Raw genomic sequence first — 26,746 nt, forward strand, 5'->3', positions numbered from 1 at the left:
GAGCTAACAGAGAGCTAACCCTTAACCCACATCACTATTGCCTAACCTTGCTTAGCTTTGTGTAAATTATTGTATGAGAAACAGGAGTTCGCTCACATATTGCAAAGATAAAAAATCTTGGGTGCATCCTTGGGTGAACTAGATAACAGAAACTTGAGCACAAGACAGGAGATACGCCAGTTCAAACCAGCTCAGCAGTCTGAGTCCCAGCCAACTCGTCACACTGGACCAATGGTGACCGTGTACAGAGAAGAGGACCCGGGCTCACGATCACTGTGGAGCTGCAACCATGAGGAGCTGGAGACTATGGAAATGGTCTCCCGGAACTCATTGTAATAAGAACCGCCTTCTTGGGGACAGGTTATGAATATGTATAGGCATTCCTAAAACCTTCATGAATATGTAACACTTTACTGCATTTAACCAAGCTCACAGCTACTGGAAATAGACAGGTATTAGGTGAAATTATTCCCCATGTGTCCAGTGCCGCAAATACATACCTTCTTTACAATCTCAAGGGTTGTAAGGTCATTTCCGCACCTCACATGGGCCTGCTGGTGGTCTTCCTCTGCCTGCCAGGTGCATCTCCATACTGCTAGTATTTTTAAACTAATTCTCACGAAACTTTTCATAGTTAGTTAGTTAGCTAGTTAGTTTGTTTGTTTGTTGTCCACCATGGACAAGTTTCAGCAAGCTAATTAAACACTGTATCTCTATGTGAATGTTTTTATGCCATCATTTCCCAAAATAGATTGCCTACCAATGATTCAAGTTGAGAAACACTTTTCAGAGGTTCTTCTCAATTTGTATTGGCACATTTTGTATCTCTGCTTCTTTCCCTCTGTCTCCTTACATCCTTGCCTATTCTTTGGAGAGACTCCTTTGCAAGGATATTTGCGACAGTGTCTTCAACTGGATCAATGAGTCTCCCCTTACAACTGTTCTGCTGAGTTCTTATAATGCAGCCAGCCTGTTGTCCTGCACATCCTCTCTGGCATGTGCAAGCAACTGAAGTAATTACTGTTTACTCAATTTTATTCAGTTTTGCAGCAGAAACTGCTACAGGGATCTCTGAAACAGTCAGATTCTTCACCCAGGATGTTAATAACTACCTTTATGCACAGGAAATAGGCACAGGCACAGCAGGATCTATCTGTCTCCAGCACTGTCTGGAATCCCACCTGGAGAAATCCCACACAAGTCAAATCAACATTTGATTTGAAGGTGACTAATTTTTGCTTATTTTGGAGGTGGATGATGTTGAAGGAGGTTGACTGAACTCAGTCACTTGGTTTCAAGTTGATCCATTGTCTCAGACCAGTTTCTCCTGTTGTCTCTGATGATGAGATGGACAAGTCCTTGGACCACCCAGGTGACTAATGACTGAAGAGTTCTGGTTGCACATCCACACAATTTCATTTCACGACCTCAAATCCACCATCTCCTCCTCTCCCCCTTCTCCCCTTGCATTTTGAATCATCCTGGTTTTGGAGCTGTCTGCTCTACTCCTTTCCACGTCTGAAAACAAATGTAAAGATGAAGGGATAAACACCAGTCTTTATTGTATATGTGGACTTTTTTTGTGCTTCTTTCTCCTAGATGTGTAGTTTGATTTAAAAAACATAATAACTCAAGAAATGGCAGATTTGAGACTTGAATAGTGAGTTTCACCTACTTCACAACAGATGCCTGTGAGAATTTGTTTTCTCAAGGCTCCCTGCATAATCAATGGAGACGGGAGAAAACTCTCAAGGCTGGGTCCTCCCAACGTATAGCTGGCATGCAAAAGAGAAGTTACAAATCTCTTCCAGTCTGCGTGAAACTGGAATTTGCCAGGAATGGGGTAAAATAGCTAACAGACTTTAAAATCCTCTGTCATGAAGGAAGAATTCTTTATGCATGTTTGAAAAAGGTAGAAAGAAGACAACAAATTTCCTGAGAACTCCAACTGAAATATGATACAGAAAAATCGGGGTATGAGAAATGCTTGAAGTACTCTACCCATGTACTATAGGAAGACTGCAAGAAAGGAAAGAAGCAGAGAAGGTTTTGTAGAGCCTTTCACCCAGACTGTGAAATTATCACACTTGCTTTTTGCCATGTTCCTGTCTCAGCATAACGAACCGAAATTCAACCTGGGACCAGAAAATGAAACTGCAGTTACTGGGTTCATCCTAGAGACTTGATCAAAGACTACAGCTTGTACTCTCCCTGGTCTTTCTACTCATATATCTGACAACAGTGGAACTCTACCATCATTTTCCTCATGTATGCAGATCACTGCCTTCAAACCCCCATCTACTTTTGCATTGGCAATCTGGCCTTCCTGGAAATCTGGTTTACATCCTCCACAAGCATCAAGTTGGTTGTGATCCTGGGTTCTGGTAGGAGAACAGTCTCACTAAGCAGCTGCTTTGCCCAATCCTATTTCTGCTTTGCCCTGGGCTGTACAGAGTTGTTCTACTTTTTGTTGTGACCTTTGACCGCTATGTTGCCATCTGCCAACCTTTGTGTTGTGCTGCCATCATGAAGCCTCAGCTCTGCATCCACCTGGTTGTTGCTCCTTGGGTCACACGCTTCACACTTTTGCCTTACCACCTGGTCATCCTCTCCCAGCTGACTTTCTGTGACTCTAATGAGATCCATTGCTTTTTCTCCCCCTTATTCAAACTGTCCTGCTCTGACACCAGCCTGCTTTGGAAAGCAGACTCTGTTTTCTTATCATTTGTCATTCTGGGTTCCTTGTGTTTAACTCTGGCATTTTACATGTGCATCCTTTTCTGTATTCTACATCTTCCAGTTGCCTCTGGTAAGCAAAAAGCTTATTCTACATGTTCTTCCCACCTCACCACCTTGACAATTGAATAAGGGAGCTGCATTGCTTTCTACCTGGGTCCTTCAGTAGATGTTTCCTTGTAGAACAGCAGAATTGTAGCGTTACTGAACACCATCTTGCACCCATTCTTAAATCCATTCATCTACAGTCTTAGAAACAAGACTATGATACTGGCCCTGAATGCAGCCGTTGCCTGTACAACAACACAGCTTTTCATGAGACATTTCTGGACAGCAATTCCAGTGATCTGCTATCATATGTTAAATAATACCAATGCATATGTATGTAACCTCCAGACAGAGATACCTCAGGAGATTTATAGAATCATAGAATCCTTTCAGTTGGAAGAGACCCTCGGGATCATCAAGTCCAACTATAACCCAACTCTAGTGCTAAACCATGTCCCTAAGAACCTCGCCTAAACACCTTTTAAACATCTTCAGGGATGATGACTCCCCCACTGCCATAGGCAGCCTGTTCCAATGCCTGACAACCCTTCCCAGGAAGAATTTTTTCCTAATATCCAATCAGAACTTCCCCTGGTGCAACTTGAAGTCTTTTCCTCTTGTCCTTTCTCGTTGGATTGTGTTAAGTGATAAAAAGCTCCTCTGCACACACAAAGAAGGCACTAACAGTGGCAGGAGGAGTAAGTCAGTTAATATTCTGACCCGACTGCTCCCAGCACCATCACTGGGGAGCCACCAGCTCATCGCGAGCCCATCTCCAAAACCAAGAAGAGCACAGAGGCTCATTGGCAAGTGGGAACCCTAATTACAGGCTCTGAAGAATGAACATCTTGTCTCAAGGCTACCCTGGGAGAGCCATCAGCCTCATTGTCCAGGTGTGAAGCCCATCAAGAGGAGTCACTGAGAGCAGCTCTCTGGATCACCACTTAGATTAACGAGATTGTTGCCCAGGGCTGCAGGTCACATTAGGGGTGCAGGGGAAGAGCACTTTTGGATTACACAGGACTTACCATAGGAAGTTTGGGGAAGGACCCCAACCAGTGCCATCTGTCCTGTCTTCTCATTAAACTTAATTTCTAAGTCTTTGCTATGTGAGCAGATTTCTTCTCTGCGTGAACGTGTGAGTGTAGCAACCAGAGCGAGACCAGAGGGTCAGGCAGCCTGTATGACATTGGTGCCAGCAACTGAGAGACCAGAGTCACTGGACATAAGGGTGTGTGTGCACGTGTGTGACTGGGGTTGTCTGTACCAGTATCTGGAATGGAGCTGCAGCCCCAATGGGGCGCTCGTGTGTCCTGGTGTCTGCAACTGGCAAGGCTGGTGTCCTGGGGAGGTGTCACAGTCCAGTTGGTGATGGACTCATGATGGTTCGTTTACCTTGATCTTGAAGTGCAAAATTAAGGCAACCAAAATGCCAAGGGGTTATAATTCAATCAAACAGTGTTACTTTATTATTTTGCTTGTAAAGCAGCACGTGATAGAGCAAGTGGAGAAAAAGGCAGGAAAAAGAAAAAGGGGGAAAAAGAATTGGCTACCATCAAACAAGTCTCCCTCTGGTCCCAGGTCCTGTAAGAAGAGTCCTGCCAGTCCTCTGTTGAGATCTGGGATCCTTTGGTGGGGGGAATCTCAGTGATGTCCGGTCAGGAATCTTCTTTTATGCTTCTTCACCCCCCCTCACTGTCATGGATTGAGGCCAATCTCTGCCTTTGTTTTGTAATCCAGGCTTAACTGTGCAGGCCTGAAGAGTCCCCGCTTTGCTTGTCAGAACCCATCTGTGCCTGCGTCACCCTGCATTCAGGGGTCTCTTACTGGTCCACTGGGTGGCCTCAAGACCTACATGTCTCTGCGCATGCTCTTCTTCATTGGCCTTTGTAACAGGGAGGAGCTGGGGGCAAGATTGGCTGATGCAGCAGGTGAAATCCACCTTCTGGACAGCAGCTATTGCCCCAGGTTGGAGAGACCTGTTTAACACAATTATTTTCCTCAGGCCTCTCTCCAAGTCCTTGTACAATTCTCTCTGTCAGGGCATCTGTTCTTGAAGTCCCTGATGTTGATGTTCACACAAATACTGTTCTTCGGACCGACTCTTACACTGTGATTCTGAATTGTGCCAGAGCAATCAGAGAGGTTCTGAGGTCCTTGGAAAGGGCAGTTGTCAAACCTGTCTTCAAGATGGACATGAACAAGAACTGTGAGAATTCCGAGTAGGTCAGCCTGTGTTCTTCCATGGGAAGGGGATGGGACAAGTCTTCATGAAGCCATGTCTAGGCACTGGGAAAACAAGAAAGGGATTACTGAACCCAAATGGGCAGGGAAAGAAAAGCATGTTGTGCACATGGAATTTTGCAAGGTGTCAGACATGGTTTCCTGTGATGTCCTTATAATGTGATCGGTTCTCTCTGGGCTAAAGAAGTGGACGCTGGGTGGGAAGTTGGCTGGATGATGAAGCCCAAATGTCACCAGTGGTACAAAGTGCCCCATAGAGCCAGTTACCAGTGGAATCCCTCACCGACCAGCACTTAGACCGACACTGTTGAATGTCTTTATTCTCCCCCTGAATGATGTGACAGAGTGAACCTTCAGCTCCTTTGTGGATGGTGCAAAGCTGGGCAGAGGTCTTGGTCAACCTCACCTGGTTCACCCTGCCCTGAGCAGGACAGTGAGACAAGATGATGTTCAAACCTGAGTTACTCTGTGATTCAAGGAATCTTTCCCCTGGAAAGGTTTTGGAAGAAGGAATAGGTGGAGGAATAAGAAAAGAAAAAAAAAAAATACAGGCAGACAAGGAGACCTAAAAGGTGCCAACATAAACAGAGCAGTTCCTGTGAAGAATGTTTCTCTACTCAAATTGTTAGCAGGAAATCTATAATCAGCTCCCCAAACTCCTTGTTTCACTCACTGGCCCCCTGGGATTTACATCCCATTTCTTTATATCAGATTCTGCACTGAAGTTTGCACCTGATTGTTACAGCTTCTTTGAAGGAATTGCTTCATGTTTCCTTAGAGAACTGGATGTAAACAGGCACTGGGGGAATTTTTAATTAGAGGAAACAAAAAAAGGAGAAAAAAAAAAAACACAAAAGAACTTAATGATGTTTATCCATTCTATGGTTAAATTAAGTAGTTTCCAGCAAGGTCCATTGCCATAATTGAAGAGTTGCCTATAGGGAGTATGAGAGCAACTGCTGAAAGACTTTACCTGCTTGAAGCTCAAAGCAGGGAGAGAGCTGAGAGGCACTGAATGAGCAATGGAAAGTGCAAATGTCCAGACAGGCTTCTGGAGAGATGAGTTCAGACATGGTGAGCTGAATAAGGACAGGTGGAAACACCTGGATGTTCAGGGGATTTAAATACACATCGTGATAGACAGAATTCTGGCAATGCAAGCACAAGGAAAGGTCAATGTTTCTTCTCCCACAGTACACACACATTCCAAAAATTTATTTTGGCAGAATAGAAATTCCACAGACATTTTATTGGAAATACTGAATTATTTCATCTGATTAAAAAAGTGTGGATTTTTTTTGTTCTTCTTGTTGTTGTTGCTTTGGTTTGGTTTCATTTGGTTTGGTTTTCAGTTTTGAGGCGAATTCTCAGGTTTTCGGGCGGAGCTCCATGGTCTCACTATAAGCACCTAGTGCAAACCTCGAGAGGTCCCTGGGTACCTAAGGTGTTTGCCTGGAACTGGCAGGTATCAGACAAGACTGATAAAGACATGTCACTTCCATCATTTATATCTAGTGTTCAAGACTTTTGTGCTTAATTAGAAAAGTTTCAGGACTGTAGGTAAAGAGGGAGGTATGTAAAGAGCACTTAGAAGAAGCGACAGAAGACTTACGCAGTGTGTATCACAGAATCATAGAATCGTTTCAGGTGAAAGAGACCCTCGGGATCATCGAGTCGAACCATAACCTGACTCGAGCACTAAACCATCTCCCTTAAAAACCTCATCTAAACTCCTTTTAAACTCCTGCAGGGATGGCGACTCCACCATTTCCCTGGGCAACCTGTCCCTATGCCTGACAACCCTTTCCAGGAAGAATTTTTTTCCTAATATCCAATCTTAACCTGCCCTGGTGCAACTTGAGGCCTTTTCCTCTTGTCCTATCACTTCCTACTTGGGAGAAGAGACCAACACCCTCCATGTTCCAGCCTCCTTTCAGGCAGTTGTAGACAGCAATAAGGTCTTCCCTCAGCCTTCTGTTCTCCAGGCTGAACAGCCCCAGCTCCTTCAACCACTCCTCGTCACACTTCTGATCCAGCCCCTCACCAGCTCCGTTCCCTCCTCTGCACTCTCTCTAGCATCTCAATGTCCTTCTTATGATGAGGGATCTGAAATTGAACACCAGATTCAAGGTGCAGCCACACCAGTTCCAAGTACAGTGACACAATCACTTCTCTAGTCCCACTGGCCACATTATTCCTGATACAAGCCAGAATACTATTGGTGGCCTTTTTGACCACCTGGGCACACACTGGCTCCTGTTCAGCTGCTGTCGATCAACAGCCCCATATCCTTCTCCACCAGAAAATTTTCCAGCCACTCTTTCCTGAGCCTGTAGTGCTGCCTGGGGTTGCTATGACACAAGTGCAGGACCTGGCACTTGTTCTGATTAAAAGTCAGACAACTGGCCTCAGCCCAATGATCCAGCTGGTCCAGATCCCTCTGCATGGCCTTCACACCCTCCAGCAGATCAACACTCTCACCCAACTTGGTGTCATCTGCAAACTTACTAAGAGTGCACTCGATCGCCTCATCAGATCATTGATAAAGAGATTTAACAGAACTGGCCCCAATACTGAGCCCTGGGGACACCACTCGTGACCGGCTGCCAACTGGATTTGGCTCCGTTCACCACAACTCTTTGGGCCCAGCCCTTCAGCCAATTCTCTATCCATCGCAGATACACCATCCATGCCATGAGCTGCAGCTTCTCCAGGAGATGCTGTGGGATACGGTGTCAAAGGCTTTACCGAAGTCTTAAGTACACAACATCCACAGCCGTTCCCTCATCTACTAGGGGCGTCACCTTGCCATAGAAGAAGATCAGGTTGGTCAGACGGCACCTGTCTTTCATAAACCCATGTTGACTGGGCCCAATCACATAGTTCTCTTGTCAGTGCAATGTGATGTTACTCAAGATCATCTGCTCCATGACGTTGCCCAGCACAGAAGTTAGACTGACCGTAGTTCCCCAGATCCTCCTTCTGGCCATTCCTGTAGATGGGCATCACATTTGCCAACTGCAGAAAAGCTGTAAGAACCAGGCGTAAACTTCAGTGGGGAATATGATGTAAAGAAAAGTGATGTAACTCCCAGGGGGAGTTTGCTTGGTTTGCTTTCTGAAGCAGAAAGGAGAAGCCATGGCCTCCAGGCAATGGGAAGGGGGATCCTGTCCCTCACACACAGCTCAGGGCTCTTCCTGGGACTGTGGGAAGTGGGTGTGCAAGGCCCAGGGAAGGACAACACTGGGACAACAACTTCCAACTTCCCTGTGTGGGGCTGCAAGGAGGCAATGAGGCCCCAGTGCCATGAGGACAACATGTCTTCCTATAGGCCTCAGTGGCAGAGACAACTGTCATGGCCAAGGGGACAGACACCTGTGCTCTGTCCCTTCCAACCTTATAGCGCCCTTTGCCATCTCCATCACAGGCTGTTCTACACGGTCCTACCCCTGCCCCTCTTTCCCTGCAGGCTGCAGACACCCATCTCGCTTCCCCACCTGCTCTCACACCACCATTTCTGCACCTTCACTGCTGTATCTGCACCCTCACTGGCTGTTCTTTGGAACACAAACCATGGGCTGATCCGGCTCCCCCTGGGTGACCTCTTGCCCCATAGCACTGCCCTTCCAGTGACATTTCTTCCTCCTGATATCCAGTCCTCACCCTACAAACAGTCCTTTCTGACATTTTTTTGTTTTTCCTGCTTCTTCCTTCTACCAAGGGAAGCTCAGCCACCTCAGAAACTTCTCTTCATGTAGGGAATCCCACTGTCAGGCTTCTTGTGTTTTTTTACCTGACTGGAAAGAGGTCACCTCACCATGATCTTCTAAATCCCATGACTGCTGCTGGCCTTTCAGCTTCTCTGACAGACACGACCATGTCCCTGCTGCTGTCCTGTCATGTACTCAGGTGGAATGGACATGACAACCCGTCTCCAAGGCCTTTTCCTGTATATGGCCTGTGGACACGTTGGCAGAGATTCTTTCCCAGCCATGTCCCTGCTGCTGTCCCATCACCTCCAGAGACAGAACTGACCTCACTGTCCCCTTCACAGCCACACGCTTCTGACTGGATTATCAGTGTCTGAGACACAACTGACCTCATAACACCACACCCATCCATCCTCCTCCTTAGCACCCAGGACCTGATCAACACTGAAACATGTTCTACATCATCCTACACCTGCCCCTCTTTCTTGGAGGCTGTAGACATCCATCTCACTTCCTTGCCTTGTTCAAATATCTCAAATATACTTCCTACTAACAATGAGAGTGCAAAGCACTCCTCACTAGAACTGCTGTATTAATGTTAACAGCTTCTATATCTCCTCTTCTGCCTTTTTTTTTGTTCACTATTCTTCTACCTATTCTCTCTCCAGAAACCTCTACAAGGCAAATCACAGAATACCTCAGGTTTACAGAGTGCCCTTGTCTCACTCATCTCACTCTCCTGCTCAGGGCAGGGTGAACCAGGGGAGGTTGCTCAAGGCCTCCTCCCAGGTTTGCATCATCCTCAAAGGTGCTGAAAGTGGCAAGCCTGTAATTCTCCCAGTTCCTGTCTGTCCTCTTCTTGAAGATGGGTTTGAGGTCTCTGTTTCCTAAGGACTGCAGAACCATTCTGGTTTCTATGGCACTTTTGAGAGCACAATCTGGAATCACGGACAAGGGTGATGTAGCAGACTGGAGCACTTACAATGAGCCTGTCCCAAGGCAGCTGAGATGAATCTCACTGATCCAGTGAGGTTTATTCCTGGTGTCACACACAGAAATATCAGGGTTCCGTTAGGTGTCCACATCTGAGCTGTCCTCATGGACTCCTTATGCACTCAGGGCTGTTCAGAAACAGTAAGTCCCTGTTACTCACAGAGGCAGGAGTCACAGTGTCCCTCTGGCCTCCTGTTGCCACTCCCAAAGGACAGGAGACACCTCAGCTCTGTGGTGTGTCACTCTGCTCTGCACTCATCTGAGATCACAGAATCACAGAATATTAGGGATTGGAAGGGCCCTGGAAAGCTCATCCAGTGCAATCCCCCCGCTGGAGCAGGAACACCCAGATGAGGTTACACAGGAAGGTGTCCAGGCGGGTTGGAATGTCTGCAGAGAAGGAGACTCCACAACCTCCCGGGGCAGCCTGTTCCAGTGTGCTGTTACCCTCACTGAGAAGAAGTTTCTTCTCAAATTTAAGTGGAACCTCCTGTGTTCCAGTTTGAACCCATTACCCCTTGTCCTATCATTGGTTGTCACCGAGAAGACACTCACCCTTTATATATTTGTCAACATCAATAAGGTCACCCCTCAGTCTCCTCTTCTCCAAACTAAAGAGCCCCAGCTCCCTCAGCCTTTCCTCACACGGGAGATGCTCCACTCCCTTCATCATCTTCGTGGCTGCGCTGGACTCTGTCCAGCAGTTCCCTGTCCTGCTGGAACTGAGGGGCCACAACTGGACACAATATTCCAGGTGTGGTCTCCCCAGGGCAGAGCAGAGGGGCAGGAGAACCTCTCTGACCTAATGACCACCCCCTTCTAACCCACCCCAGGTACCATTGGCTTCCTGGCCACAAGGGCTCAGTGCTGGCTCATGGTCATTCTGCTGTCCCCAGGACCCCCAGGTCCCTTTCCCCTACACTGCTCTCTAATAGGTCATTCCCCAACTTATACTGGAAAATGGCGTTGTACCTACTCAGATGCAAGACTCTACATTTGCCCTTGTTATATTTCTTTAATTTTTTCCCTGCCCAGCTCTCCAGCCTGTCCAGGTCTCTGGATGGCAGCACAGCTTCCAATGTCAGCCACTCCTCCCAGATTGGTGTCATCAGCAGACTTGCTGACAGTCACTCTATTCCCTCATCCAAATCATTGATTAATATATTGAATAATACCGGCCCCAGTACTGACCCCTGAGGCACTCCACTAGATAAAGGCCTTCAACTGGACTCCACCCCATTGACCACGACTCTCTGGCTTCTTCCCTTCAGCCAGTTCACAGTCCACCTCACTACTCAGTCATCCAGACCACCCACCCTCAGCTTAGCCATGAGGATGCTGTGGGAGACTGTGTCAAATGCTTTACTGAAGTCAAGGTAGACCACATCCACTGCTCTGCCATCATCTATCCACCTTGTTATGTCCTCATAAATGGTGATGAGGTTGGTCAAGCACAACTTCCCTTTGGTGAAACCGTGTTGACTGCCCCTAATGACCCTCTTATCCTTGATATGCCTTGAGATGGCACCAAGGATAAGTTGTTCCATCACTTTCCCAGGGATGTAGGTGAGGGATCAGAAGGAGAGTGTGGGAGTGGAATGAGAACAGCTCTGGAAGATGAAGCTCTGCTTCTCCCTGGCAGTGCTGCCATGCTGGACTCTTTTCCCCTCCTCCCATGCACACAGGAACTGTCCCTGCAGCTCCAAACAGGCCTTGATGAAGGGATCTCAGGAAAAAATAGATGCTGCAAGGCCTTTTAATTTGTTTAAATACACATAGAGAACAGCTCCTCATTTACACAGCCCCTCAGAAAGCAGAGATGACAGTGAATTTGAAAGGGGATGACAATATTATCACATGTGAAAAACCACAAGTAGCAACAAAAAATACAGAAGACAGGCTGGGCCTGCAACAATTTACACTATAACTGTAATGCAGAAGATGATGGTCAGATTATTGCTTTAGAAAATAATCCAGTCATCAGTTTCCTCAGGACATCCTTGAGCTTCTGGTTTCTCATGCTGTAGATGAGAGGGTTCACAACTGGAGGCACCACCGAGTACAGAACGGCCATCAGCAGGTCCAGGGATGTGGAGGAGATGGAGCGGGGCTTCAGATGGGCAAACATGCCAGTGCAAATAAACAGGGAGACCACAGCCAGGTGAGGGAGGCAGGTGGAAAAGGCTTTGTGCTGTCCCTGCTCAGAGGGGATCCTCAGTACGGCCCTGAAGATTTGCACATAGGACAGCACAATGAACACAAAACACCCAAATCCTAAACAGACACTAACCACAATAAGCCCAGCTTCCCTGAAGTAGGAGTGTGAGCAAGAGAGCTTGAGGATCTGGGGGATTTCACAGAAGAACTGGCCCAGGGCGTTGCCCTTGCACAGTGGCAGTGAAAATGTACTGACCGTGTGCAGCAGAGCAATGAGAAACCCAGTGGCCCAGGCAGCTGCTGCCATGTGGACACAAGCTCTGCTGCCCAGGAGGGTCTCGTAGTGCAGGGGTTTGCAGATGGCAACGTAGCGGTCGTAGGACATGATGGTGAGAAGAAAATACTCTGCTGCAATAAACAAGAGAAAGATAAAGACTTGTACAGCACATGCCAAATATGAGATAGCCCTTGTGTCCCAGAGGGAATTATCCAAGGACTTGGGGAGAATGGTGGAGATTGAGCCCAGGCTGAGGAGGGAGAGGTTGAGCAGGAAGAAGTACATGGGGGTGTGGAGGTGCTGGTCCCAGGCTATGGTGGTGATGATGAGGCCGTTGCCCAGGAGGGCAGCCAGGTAGATGCCCAGGGAGAGCCAGAAGTGCAAGAGCTGCAGCTCCCGAGTGTCTGTGAATGGCAGGAGGAGGAACTGGATGATGGAGCTGCTGTTGGACATTTGTTGCCAATGAGCCTGGGGCACTGCCAGACGAAGAAAAGACAGTGACAAGTTACGGGACATTTATCTGAGCAAAATCAAAGCCATTTCTCATACACCCTCCCCTAGTCCACCCCCACTGTCCTTTTCCAGACCTTCCTTCAGCTCCGTGGTTGAGCCCTGGGTGGTGCTGGCTGGAGGTGCAGTGAGGAGCAGGGCCTGTGCCCGCTGGCTGCCGAGGAGTCAGCCCTGCTCTGCAGCATGGGGTCATGGGAACGGGGGGCAGGGGACAGACCTGGGGTTCAGTTTTGTCAGATGAAACCATGACATGTCTCACCCTTTCCTAAGGTCTCAGTACCCTGTGTTTGGACCACGACACACACGGCTTATTTCACAAACCCAACAGCATTTCCTCCATGATAGCATCTCAGCACGTCTCCATGGGGAATTCAGATAATGCTAAAGTGCTATAGAATAGTTTTGCATCCTGGAGGGAAGCTCACAGCTTGGAAGGAAACCTCAAGGACATAGTGAAGTGTTCTAATGATGGCATTTGATTAAAGGAGACTCAGCTCATTCCCCAGCCCCACAGACTGCATTGCTCACAGCCCCACAGGTCAGAGCAAAGCTGGGACACGTGTTCCCATGGATACACCTGCAGGAAAGGACCCACAAGATCAGGCTGTGACTCTGCAGCTGAAACTGCCATCCCCAGAGAGTCTGACAGCAAGAACAAGATCCCAACAGCAGTGACCCAGAGCAGGGGAGCAAGAAGGAAAATGTGGTGAGGGTGGGTGTGAGAAAGGCCAGGGCAGAGGCAGCCGGGCACTCAGACAGCGTCCCCCTTCCCCAGCTGTGCAGCCACCTCCCAGACACCAACACTGTCGGGCAGCTGCTCTCAGCCCCTGTGCTCTGCAGAGGAACTGCAGCTCTGGCTGCACAGGAGCTGCCTCATGCCTTGGAGCCCCCAGCCCTGAGGGCAGAGGCTTTGCTGGGTGGGAGAGGAGGCCAGGGGGCTGCTCACAGGAGGGATCTGACCTGCAGGGGATCATAGGGACTTTTCTCTCTTCTCCCTCCCATAACAATTCCGGGTTTAGTTTCCTCTCATTTCTGATAATTTACCAGCTGCCTGGCAGTTCTCCTCGTGGAAGGTGTTTCCCTGTCCATGTCTCTTCCCTGTCAGCACACACAGACCATCCCACCCTCTGTGCCCTCCCCCTGGCCCTACAGATCCTGCCTGTTCACAGGGCACTGCCTGGAGGCATCTTCCTGTTTGCAGGTTGGAAAACAGGACAGGTCAGAGTAAGGCTGATGGGTTCAGCAGATGTGATGCTGCTGCTGTCCATAGGCAAAAGAGTGACTGAAGGGATGTTCCGAGGGTTCTGGCAGATGTACTGATCACTCAGAGTTGCAGTTCAGGAGTGTCAGTGACTTGTTAAAACTTAAGAGCTCTTTTTTACATTTAGCCTTTCCCGCACGCCCCTCCCGCCCCTTCAGTCTTGGAGTACGAAACTGAAAAGACAGACTCGGGAAAGTTCCTTATCTTTGAAGTAATACCTGTATAGATCTTCTCCTTGAAAGCTCCTATTGGAAGTAGTCTGCAGTGAGCTGAAGCTGTGAGCAGCCCTGACCCATGGAGAACCCAGCAGCAGAAGGAGCCTGACCTGCTGGAGATTGCTTCACCCACCCACATCTTCTCCCCTCAGTGTTGCTGGGATCTCCCCGAGCAGGCTGAGCACTGACCCTGGCAGGCAGCAGAGTCCCTGCCCTGGCACAGCCCTGGGGTGCAGGGACCCTGCTCTGCAGGACAGCCCTGGGCACCCCTGCCTGCACATTTACATTTACGCCCCACAGCCATCCTGGGGAGAATGCAGCATTCATGTCTTGTCACTCTGACAGCGCAGAAGGCAACCCCTGCTCTGCAGCACATCCTCTCCTCTGCATCAGAGAATCTCTGACAGTTGTACTTACGTCTCTTGTAGGCTCTGAAAAGTGACAGCTTTCTGAGATTCTGCCATGATTTGCAGATGCAATGCCCTACAGCCATAGGCTTAATATCTGTGAAGTCTTTTCTCACAGTGATCTCTCAGAATCCTCAACCCCAGGCTGTGTTTCCCTCCCTCTGCCTGTCTCCTGTGCCCTCGGTGCTGCAGGTAGAGCCCTCAGCCCTGCTGCACTTTGCAGAGGAGCTGCTCCTGGGCAGAGCTGTCTCTCTGCAGCGCTGCCGCTGCCATGAGCTCCCTGTGTCCCAGGAGCCCAGCCCAGCTCAGCAGCACAGCAGCAGCCCATGAGGTCCCTTTCTCTGTCCTCTCTGGGCTCACTCCAGGTGGCCCTGGGCCTCCATGGGCACATCCTTTGAAACAACCTGAAGTAATCAGTGATGTTGATTCTCTCTCCTCTGTACAGACACTTCTTGCCAGCATTGTGTTCTTTGTATTAAAAAAAAATGAATTGATATGACAATCATATTTTCTTGTCCCATCATTAGACAGGAAACCAGGAAGGTTACAGTAAAGGATCTAATTCCTCCAAGCTGGGGGAGGAGTATCTTCAGATTAATGAATTTAGGCATTTTATTCTCATTTTATACTCCTAGGTGTAGAGAGACATTCATCAATCTTTTGGCCATGTCATGTCTGTGCTCTGAGGCAAAGCCTTTGCACACATGAGGTCTTGGACACTTGGTACCAGGTTTCTTGTGGCAGGTCAGAGCTGGGCTGGTGCCACAACTGGGGTGGTTCAGCCCAGATGTGAGGCAATGTCCTCAGCCAGGGACCTGACGGGGTGGGCTGGAGCTGTCAGTGCTGAAGACAGAGCTGTGACACGGATGGAATGAACTGCCAGGCAGGCTGGCAGAAGTTAGTTCATCTGGTGCTCAATGACAGCAGCCTCCAAGCACAGCAACAGTCCAGATCAGAACTCAGTCTAGACCTGTAAGGCAATTGAAGGTCCCCATAATGAGCTGTTACTACTTCAGGAACAGTTGAAGGAGAAACAAAGACACCACATGGCCACTGCTGAATTTAGTAAGGGAAAGTAGTGAGAATTTCTTTGCCCTCTTTTCCTCCATCTTCACCAGCAAGTTCTCCCAGGCCTCTGTGACATGAGATGGGAATCTGGAGGAGAACAACCAGCAGTGGATGGGGATCAAGTCAGGGGTCACTGGAACTAACACAATCCTTTCCAGTCTATGGGACAGCAGGGGCAGCACCCCAGGAGCTGACACAGCAGGACCATGTCACAGTGAGGCCACTCTCCACCATCTTGGAAAGCTCATGGAGACTGGGGGGACTCCCTGACCTACTGGCAGCTCTCACACAGTGTGTGCACTTTTCAAAAATGGCCAATGGGTGAGCAGGGGAACTAAGGGCTGTGCCCCAGAACATGTCCACTGGAACCCCATTTCTGGGTGTCTGGAAGAGAGAGTGACGGGGTTTACCCAGGGTATGTTGTACCTGTCCATCCTCTTTGCTTTCTGCGAGGAAAGGACAGGGTTGCTGGACATGGGCAGAGCAGTGGTGGTCTGTTACCTGGAAGTCAGCAAGGCATTCAGCATCATCCCCCACAATATTCTTGTATCCAAGGAAAGATATCACAGTCTTTGTCAGTAGATGGGTAAACACCAGTTTGGATGGTTGGGCTTGGAAAGGTTCTATAGAAAGGGAGAAACTTTCCCATCATGAGGACAGTCAAGCACTGGAAGCTGTTTCCCAGGAGTGCACATTCACTCTACCCCAGAATACATCCAAAATATGTTTGGATAAAGCCTTGAGTAATCTGGTCTGACCCTGCTTTGAGAAGGAGGTTGGTCAAGACTCCTTCTGAGGTTCCATTCAGCCTGAATGATGCTGTCCCTTCATCTCCTTCATGTTTTAAATTTAGGAAGAACTCTCAGGTTCTCCCTGACCACAGGAATAATCCACCTGAGGTGCAGGGTTGCTTTACAATTGCCCCCAAACAGCCCTGAGCACATCTTGTGCATCCCTTTTCATTTGACCACACCCAGGTTCTGTCCTCATGCCTGCCTTTTTAATTCTTTCAGAGCAGGTTGCTCAACAGGTGTCAGCATCCATGTACAGAGTCTGCACATCAGCCAGGCAGCAAAGCCACCGTTACAGAAATGGAGATGAGGCTCTTGACCGGCTCCTTGCACCCAGCAATCAGCACGCCTTGTCTCCTGAGATTCCCGAGAACACCTGAACTTGAATTGAAAAGCATGTGAGTCCTCCTTGGGTATCCTGGCTTGTCTCCTGACCCATGTGGTGCTTCAGGCTCTGAAGAGAATCAAAACCAACTTTTAGACTGCAGCAGTTTCATTTTACATGTGTCACACAGGGTAGATTAAGGCAGCTCTGAACTCCAGTGTCTGCTGCACAGCTGGGACTTGAGAGACTGGAAATGTAGGTGATGGTGCATGTCAGTGGACACCACATTAACATTCTGGCTTCCTTTGTGCCTTTGTACCCACCCAGCATCTGTTTCTTAGCATTCTTTGGCCAAAAAGAAACAACTCCCTTAGGCTACCTCCCCCTCTCACCAGAAAAAAAGGAGAACAGGTATGGAATAAGGAGGACTTGGGGGCAATTCTGTCTAAGAGTTGTACTTTTTCAATGATAAAATATGTAGTAGAAAGAGAAAAAGCACTGATCTAAGAACTTAATGCAAGAGATCAGCTGCTGAAACATAGCAGCTCTTTGGAGAAGAAAGAATAACTGTTGGGAAAGAAATTCAAAAGCTTTAGTTCACCATCATCATTGAGAATAAGGAGTTCCCTGTGACTGTTATTAGTGATAGTGCCACTATTGAAAAACATCCTTGAGACCGCCTCTGTTGTCCCTCAGCTCCGAAGCTCAGCCTGCTCAGATTTTGGAAGGTAGACTTCAAACCTCTGCCACCCAAATCTCTACAACTGTCTGTCATTGCAGGTCTTTTACCCCAGGAAGGGGAAAACTCCCAATGCAGGCACCAAATCAGTGCCCAATCTGCCTGGAAAGCCAAGACCGTTGTGCCACACAACAGCCACCCTTGAGGGAAGGTGTAAGTGATGGGAATTGAAATGTTTTTGACCGAAATAATAGAATTTGAGAATAATTTAAGTTGGAAAAGACCCTGAAGATCATTTAATCCAACTGTAAATCTAACACTGTCAAGCCCAACACTAAACCATATACCAAAGCACTGCATCTGCACATGTTTTAAACACCTCCAGGGATGGAAGCTCCAGTCCTGAGCTGGCAGGACAACATTGGCTGCAGGCTGGTTGGCAGAGTTTCTCACACCCTTCACTGAGCAGGGCAGGTGTTGGGAGGTGGGCGCACACTTCAGTTTCCCACATGCCAGGACAGTGCCCAACCCATCCTTCCCTTGGGCTTTGGCCTCCGGTTTCTTGAGATGCAAAGCTGGTGGGCCTTCTGTGGAGAATAATGGTAAAATGCATCAATAATTCTCCAAGTGTTTGTGTAATTTCTCTAATATTATTAATATAATTTTTAAAATAAAAATCAAAAGGAAACAAAAGGTTAATCTGCCTAAATATAAAGCTCTGCAACACAGCAGTCTGCGTCTGCAGTAGCCATTCTGGGCAGTGTCAATTATATGGACATTTACATTATAAGCCTTGATACCCCATCCACAAGTACATACCTAAGTGGTTCAGATGACAGGTGGTCTTGCACAAGTCACCCTTTGTGTCCCTTGGTGCCATGGACACAGTTTGTCTCTCCAGAGAGTGGCAGAGGCTGGATCCCCTTCTCAGGACAGACTCTGTGGGATCATTTATGGAAACAAATGGGCATCTGTGCACCGAGCAAGACTGCATCAAGCTGATTTAGGCCACAAGGGAAGGGTCATTGAAAAGTCCTTGACCACACAGAATGGGGAAGAAAGTTGATGAAGCAAGAGAAGAATGAGGAATCAAAGTAGTTTGTGGCAAGACATGGGAGGTGATGAGTGTCTACGATAGCAACCAATCATGTATTAGCTAGACAAATGTAAGCAGCATGTAATCTAACTATAATAATTCAAGTATAAATAACGTAACTACAAAATCAGCAGTTTAAGAGTATATAGCCTGATCAAACTTTGCATTAAACGGCTTCCGTTTATAACTCTCATAGAGTTGTTGGAGTCCATTCTTTTCCTGCAAGGGCTGGAAGGAAAATAACTTGTGCCTTGTGTGTGTGAGGTGAGTTGTGGGGTTTGTGCAGCTCACAGAACCTTTTGCTGCGGCATTATATAATATTTTATATTAGATCATATTTATTATATAATAAATATATTTCTATTATATTTATTTATATTTAAATATTATTATTTATATTATAGGACAGGGAACAGCTTGAGAGTGTCCAGTGCAGAGCCACGAGGATGATGAAGGGATTGGAGGAAAGGCTGAGAGAGCTGGGGCTCTTTAGCTTGGAGAAGAGGAGACTGAGGGGTGACCTTATTAATATCTATAAATATGTAAAGGGTGAGTGTCACGAGGATGGAGCCAGGCTCTTCTCGGTGACAACCAATGATAGGACAAGGGGCAATGGGTACAAATTGTAACACGGGAGGTTCCATGTGGAGAGGTTTTGATAGATAAAGATTTGTTGCTGAATTAGTCAGGCTCAAAGGAATCTCAAGGCCTCTTCGAGAAGCTGAGAACAGAATCTGCTGTGAGAAAGAGGGGCGTTCCTCAATCAGCGGGGTCCTGGCGTGGCGTGAATCATCGGACGTATCATCAGTGAGACTCCAGTGCATGGAAAGCCCATGATACTCATTTAGCGAATCCATGCTTGGAGCGTGGACGCGTGATTAGAATATAGTTGCATATATAAGGAGGCTTGTTTCTGTAATAAATGACTTTAGCGTGATTCACATTGAATTGAATTGTTTGCTGAGTCCTTTATCGCTCCAACAAATGGTGACCCCGACGTGATACTCTGAACGACGTACCACTGAGGTCGGGGAAAAGCCTGGAGCGGCCCAGCTGGAGGCGGATCAGCTGGATTGAGACCAGGCGGAGGCGTACGGACGTTCCGCATTAATTTTGTTGAAGAAATCACTGGAAAAGGTGAGCGGCTGGGAGCAGGAGGAGGGAAAAGTGAAGTTATGGGGCAAAATATATCCTCTGAGGAAGAAGCTATAGTTAAACTCCTCCTGCATATTCTCTCTATGAGAGGACTTAAATATGAAGAAAGTAACATCCGTAGAGGTGTTGGTTTGGTGTAGAACTAACAGCTACCCGACAGAAGCTGGAAAAGCTTTAAAAATTGAACTTTGGGACAATATAGGGCAGAAATTATGGGATAAGATTAGCGACGGAGATAAAGAAGCTAAATCCCTAGCGACTACATGGAAGCTTATAATTACTACCTTAAAAGAACTTAAGGCTGAACGGGCTGTGGTTACTGGAGTTTTTACAGCGTTGCAGCCTGATAAGAATTCTAAAAATAACTGTGACGCTTACCCAGTTCGTGTCTTTGATTCCCTTCCTGCCCCAACTCCTATTGTGCTGTCGGCACCCCCTGATGATACAGCAGTCTGGGGCGGGGGGAGGAAAATCACTCAGTAGATGGCCTCCTATACCATCACACGACCCTAAAGAGATCAAGCAGTCCAAGGAACTGGATTCAGATAATTTTTCAAAAGAACTGTTGAAAGCTGAGAATGCTAAAGTCGTAAATAAGTGTAATATCAGTCCTTTTACTGATTCGTGTCCGCCTTTACCGCCTTCTACCCCTCTAACTCCTACAAGAGAGCAGAAGGAGTCGCCGGATAAGAACTGGGCAAAAGAACTGTGTGAAAGATCAGATCAGCTTTTAGCGAGTGAATCCAACAGTCAGCAATGCGGTCATGCTGATCATGACGGGAAAGGGGATGCACTTGGGGACTCAGGTTATACGAATAATTATGATGCTAGAAAGTATTGGCGAGAATGTGCACTGTTCCGAACCCCCCTGTTACTATTGATTCTCCAGCACCGTTCAAGTCCGTGTTAGCTGATGACTCGGAAGAGGATGAGGGTTTGAAGCATTTTTCTTGAAAAGTTAAGTATGTGTACAAGTTGCCCCAAGATCAGATAAGAAACATGAAAAATTCAAGCAAAATTAGACCTATCCAATGTAACAGCAATAGATCATTTAGGACAGAACAATGGGGATTCGTTGAAAGGGGCAGGTATCCCACAACTCCTGGAAGAGACACTAATTGACACACCACAACTACAGACATGATAAGTTTCTGAAATCCTGAGGCAGTCAACAGATCTTGCATATCAAACTATGAGAGAGGTGCCTGAAACCAATAAAGCAGCCAAATCATTTGCAACTATTAATCAGGGTCCCAATGAGAATTACATGCAATTTATTGACCATCTTCAAGAGGCCATCAGTAAGCAGGTCGAAAACTTAGAAGCTAGGGAATCACTAGTGTTGAGATTAGCAGTAGAGAATGCTAATGTTTGCTATCAACATGTTATTTGTGAGTTTTACAGTACATATTATGTGCTCCTGTTTATTGCCTCTCTGAAAATCAAGCAGCTTGTCAAGAATGTGAGCTAATTGTTTTACTAGTTGTTTTTAAGTGCACCATAAAACCTTCTCCCCGCTTTTCCCATTCACACTGCAAGCAGCCCCTCCGCCCCCTCCCTCCCTCCCTCTTCTCAAGGTTTTTACTTGCAAGATGGGGTCAGGAATAATTGTTTTCAGTTGTGTTCCTAAAAAATCAGTATTGGGAGGTGTTTTAAAACTTAGAAAGCACTCAGAATTATAAGGAAGGAAGATCTTGTTAAATATTGAAATCAGTATTGGCTGCTGTATAAGTTAAATGATTGGGAAAAGTGTCCAGAGAATAGAATCTTGTTGTGATTAATGTTTTTGAGGCCAGAAGAGCAGGACAAAATAAATCTCTACAAGAGATCATTAGATCATTACAGACAGTTTTACAGGCGAGGCGATTTGAACTTCAACAAGCTGAGAGAATTAACTGCTAACACACAAGTCAGAAAACTTGTTAAAGTCTGCAAGATGCTTTCCTTATTAACCTGTTTTCTTTGTGGGTATCTGTTTAAGCATGTTGCAATTTTGGTAGGTCTGTGCTATATGGTACGATAAGTTCACAGTCTGTTAAATCATGAGAATCCGTTGACTCAAAATGTGCGTTTTGTGATAATACAGAAGATCATGAGTAATTTAGTTCTTTACTGCGTGAATGTGATCGTAAAATTTTGCGTGTAGTGGCTGTTATTTTTCTCTCCAACATGCTACCTTTATTCCAGCATTCAGACTTGCACAACTCTGTGACAGGCTGTGTCTCATCTCGGTGTGCTGGATTTGGCTTTTCCATATGCACATCATGTAAAGAATCCTGTTTTTGGAATAACAGCTGTAGCGCACCAGGTGAGACACTAAAAAAAAACCAAAACAAAACAAAAAGGCCTTGCCCAGTCCGGCTCGCTGTGGCAGGGGGGGCGGGTGCCAATGGGGCTCCAGCGCGCACTGACCTTTTTTGTCAGGGAGACCCAGAGGTACCTCCACCTGGCTGAGCAGTGAGCGGCCCAAAGGTGCAATGCAAAAATTGAGATATTGTCTTAAATTAGTGTGACTGTGATCCATCTGCATATTTGAACTGGGTATTTGGTTTTCATATCTGAGCTCAGTATTATAGTTTGCATATTCATATCTGGTACCAAAAGAATCTTGTTTGGGGAGATAATTACAAAATGGGAACCGGTTCCACTGCTAAAATTCCACCTTGCCCCCCCTTAGGATGCATCCTTACACATTAGAGTAATTGCTTATATTGTTAGAAAAGCATTTAAATTGTTAAAATGCTATGATAGATGTGAATTTGGAAGAGGTTGTATTTAAAAGTTGCTAGAATATTAACTAATTTGGATCTAGGAAAATAGAATAATGGATTTATGTTTATTATACTGGTTTATACTGTTTTTTGACATCTCTAAATTGTAAAAGGTAAATGGAGCTAAGGAATGTAACTATTGCTGAGCTACTTGAAATTGCATATAAAGTGTATTATGGTTGGAATGAAATGGGAAAACAAAAGAGCAAAATATCCCAGGACTGTGTGCAGCTCATTGTAACTGAGAAGTTTGCCAGAGCCTCCTACTTCGTACCAGCCATTATGCCAGCTGCGTGACCTTGGTTATATCTGAACTGCAGTAAGAAGAGAAAGAAAAAAAAAATGGAAAAACCTGGCTGCCCGCTTTTAAAGCAGTGAAAGGGGAGTTCTCTCTACCCCCCACTGCAGCGCTGTAATACTGAATGGAGCCGTCCGAGGGTGAAGTTTAAAGGCATCCTTAGCAGACCCATAGTTCTAATGAAACTGGAAAATTAAACCAAAAATTTGTTGATAGACTTATTCTGTGGTAATTAGTTGTAAGAGACTTCTTAGTAAATTCACCATGCTAGTTTTTGAGGTCATGAGAGAGAACAAAAGAAAGGTCATTTTTTGAGACCAATGGAATGCCAAATTTGGAACAAAGTTTTAATACATGAACTCTTATGGTTGCCAGAAAGTCCTATACCTCTCTTAGGTTAAGATTTCTTAAGTAAATTGTAAGCTCAAATAACGTTTTCTGAGAATTCTGTTTAGTTGCATGGCCTACAAGAAGCTGCTTGGATGGCGCAGATCTGCTTGCTGCAAGTGAGAAATCTCCAAGGAAATTTCAAATGCTGTATTTCCACTAGTATTAACAGCCAATGTTTCGATAAAGCAAATACTACACTGGTAGATCTGAAACAGGACTTTGATCCGGTAAGGGAAAACAATATCCAATAAATATGACAGCCAAAATGGAGTTGGAAACTTTGAGGAATGAATTTATGACAACCTTACAGGCTGACTGCATTCAATTGGACTTGCAGATTTGTCTATATCTACAACATAGAAACAACCTGTGGCTATTGTGGGACAGTATGATGAGATTGCTAGCAAACTGATATACCGTCTGTTATATACCAATTGTCACTCTGATCAAGAAAATGCAGGGAATGAATTTAAGTCTTAATAGGCCATGATCCTTTTGTCATATATGTACCATTTGTAAAATTTAATTCTGATTTTTTTTTTTTCATTTGTAATCTATGTCTTTATAAATTGCACTAGCTGGTTTTCTTAGCAGCACAGCTTTTGGCATGCCTAAATGTAAATTGCTGCAGAACCTGCAAGTCTTTAACATCAGGTCATAGGCCATACTTGTATTTGGTCTGATCCTACATACTTGCAAAGTTTTTGTTGATGGTTCTGGGAAGTCTCATAAAGCTGTAGTGGTTTGGTGTGAAGATAACAATTGGCATCATTCTGTAAAAATTATTGAAGGTTCAACCCAATTAGCAGAACTTGGCACAGCATTAAATTACTTAGAGCTTTCTAAGGAGGAACCTCTAAATTTGATTTGTGATTTTGAGTACGTAGTCAAGATCCAACGCACATACCTGGTTCTGAACTTGTTTGTTTGTTTGTTTGTTTGTTTTTTAAAAAAGGGGAGGAAGTAGGGGAAACACCACAAAACCAATTATCAAAAGCATTGTATGTGATGAAATACTTTGCAAGTATGACCCAAAACCATGCTAAATCAGAAGGAACCTACATTAGTTATGGTCAAATCACTAGTCAATTAAAAAGGCCACATCAATTGATAACCTGGGGAAAAGGTTATGTTTGTGTCATTACAGGCCAACAATTGAAGTAGATTCAACAAAGATTCAGTGGATGCAGATGGACAGGAGGGAGATAAGTTGTGAGGACTGTTTCAGATGTAAACCATGGATCCCAATGCAGTGTTACAGATGCTCGCAGACCTGGTGGTCTAGAAGCCTATTAGCAAGCAGGTGGTGTGCCTTCTGTGGAGAATGGCAATTTGAACTATCAGCAGGAGATCCAAAAGGGTGATATTATGATTAGATAGTCAATGCATAGATAAGGTAAAATTATGAGATATTTCTACCATAGTAATCTAAGTTTAGCAACTGATAAAGTTTTAGAAGGGATATTAAGGTTAAGCTATTGATCTTTTAAATAGGTTAAGGTAACTTTTAAGATATTAATTCAATTATTAGTATAAACTGATGGTATTAAGTATGTTACCCTATAAACTGCACAGTTATAAATCTTTTAGGAATTTAAGAGAATATATTGTATTAACTTCTCTGGTTATTTTGAATCTATTAAAATATTGTGTTAATAAGGTTGTCATAGTAGAATTAAGGTTTTAAGAATAGGCAGGTAGTTGTTTGATCTTATTAAGCAAGGTTTAACTGCATTATATGTAAATGTAATTATGTTGTTAATCACGTGTTCTATGTTGCAGTATATTTCAAAAATGATTCACCGTGCGGTTAAAGGGGCCTGACTAATTCAAGAACAGAAAGGGGGAAGTGTGGAGGGGTTTTGATAGATAAAGATCTGTTGCTGAATTAGTCAGGCTCAAAGGAATCTCAAGGTCTCTTCGAGAAGCTGAGAACAGAATCTGCTGTGAGAAAGAGGGGTGTTCCTCAATCAGCGGGGTCCTGGCGTGGCGTGAATCATCGGACGTATCATCAGTAAGACTCCAGTGCATGGAAAGCCCATGATAATCATTTAGCAAATCCATGCTTGGAGCGTGGACGCGTGATTAGAATATAGTTGCATATATAAGGAGGCTTGTTTCTGTAATAAATGGCTTTAGCGTGATTCACATTGAATCAAATTGTTTGCTGAGTCCTTTAACGCTCCAACAGTTCCACTTAAATATAAGAAGGAAATTCTTCACAGTGATGGTGCCAGAGCCTGGAACAGGCTGCCCAGAGAGGCTGTGAAGTCTCCTCTGAAGACACTCAAACCCGCCTGGAGGCCTTCTTGTGTAACCTCCGTTCCTCTCCTGCAAGACTCTTTGCCAGAAAGACACAGCCACGGGGCTAACTCTGGGTAACTCATTCAGATGAAAAACATCTGAATGACAACACAGTCATTGGTCCCAGCCAGCACAGGTCCATGAGGGGAAACTCTTGCCTGACTAACTTTATTTCATTGTATGACAAGGTTACCCACCAAGGTGACCAAGGGAAGCAAATCAATGTGATCTTTTTGGATTACAGTAAAGCTTTGTTAGTGTCTCTCACAAGATCCTCCTGGACAAGATGTCCAGCACGCAGCTGGGCAAACACTCACTACAGTGGGTGAGCAACTGACTGACGGGCTGGGCTCAAAGCATTCTAGTAAATGGGGACATATTGAGCTGGCGACCAGTCACTAGCGGGTTCCGCAGGGTTCCATCTTAGGGTCAGTGCTCTTCAATGTCTTAATAAATGACTTGGACACAGGATTTGCGGGATTTCTTAGTAAGTTTGCTGATGACAAAAAATTGGGGTGAGCTGTTCACACTCTGGAGGGCAGAGAGGCCCTGCAGAGGGGTCTGGACAAACTGGAAAACTGGGCAATCACCAACCACATGAAGTTCAACAAGACCAAGTGCCAGATTTACACCATGGCAACCCTGGCTGTACAGACGGACTGGGGGACAAGATGCTGGAGAGCAGCTCTGCAGATGGAAAGCGCAGGGTTCTGATCGACGGCAAGTTGAACATGAGTGTCCTGGTTTTGTTAAAAACCAGACCGGTTCTCTCTTAGTGATTTTTCTTTCAGCTCAGTTCTTCTCAGTGTCTGTACTTTTCTGAGTTTTAGCCTGCATATTTTTCCTAGGATGCTGTACTCGGTGCTGGTAAGAGACCAACAGAATGCTGAAGAAGGTCATGTTTAGATTTATTACTATGGTAGCCAAGAAAGACTGGTAAGTTTTCCTACATTCCGTTGTGAGAGGGGCGTGTTTGGGGAGGGGTGGATGGAACAGGTTACTAGAACTGACCAATGGAAGTATTCCACCCCATAATTGTCATATCCCCTATATAAGAGGATGATCATGAGGATCACGCTCTCTTCGCCCATGGCCGGCATCTGGAGAGAACAATGTCTGTCTGCCTGTGATCTACAGGCCTCAGGCCCTGCATCCTGCAACGGTTCCAGTTTACTGTGGAGTCCTGCCTGTGACTTCCAGGTGCCTGAGCTGCAGCTGCTGGAGCCGCCAGCCCCGCACACCCAGCTCTGCTACTGAGTGATGCTAACTCCACATCAAGCACTTGACATTGGTTTTGTATATTTTGTATAT

General features: G+C 46.0%; 1 protein-coding gene and 1 pseudogene across 2 annotated transcripts; one reads left to right on the forward strand and one right to left on the reverse strand.

Moving 5' to 3' along the window:
* The first annotated feature begins 2,003 nt into the window (after positions 1-2,003).
* On the forward strand, positions 2,004-5,010 carry LOC308052530 (olfactory receptor 6E1-like; annotated as a pseudogene). The gene is made up of 3 exons: positions 2,004-3,031; positions 4,539-4,752; positions 4,917-5,010. The product of its transcript is annotated as an olfactory receptor 6E1-like (transcript).
* A 6,669-nt stretch (positions 5,011-11,679) lies between these two features.
* On the reverse strand, positions 11,680-26,526 carry LOC308052531 (olfactory receptor 14A16-like; the record flags this gene model as incomplete). Its single annotated transcript, XM_080364609.1, has 3 exons — positions 11,680-12,075; positions 12,232-12,415; positions 26,447-26,526. The coding sequence occupies 3 exons, from the start codon at positions 26,524-26,526 to the stop codon at positions 11,680-11,682; spliced, it is 660 nt and encodes a 219-aa protein (XP_080220735.1).
* Positions 26,527-26,746: the final 220 nt, after the last annotated feature.

The sequence above is a fragment of the Nesoenas mayeri genome (genome assembly GCF_963082525.1).
Source record: "Nesoenas mayeri genome assembly, contig: SCAFFOLD_36, whole genome shotgun sequence".
Lineage (NCBI taxonomy): Eukaryota > Metazoa > Chordata > Aves > Columbiformes > Columbidae > Nesoenas > Nesoenas mayeri.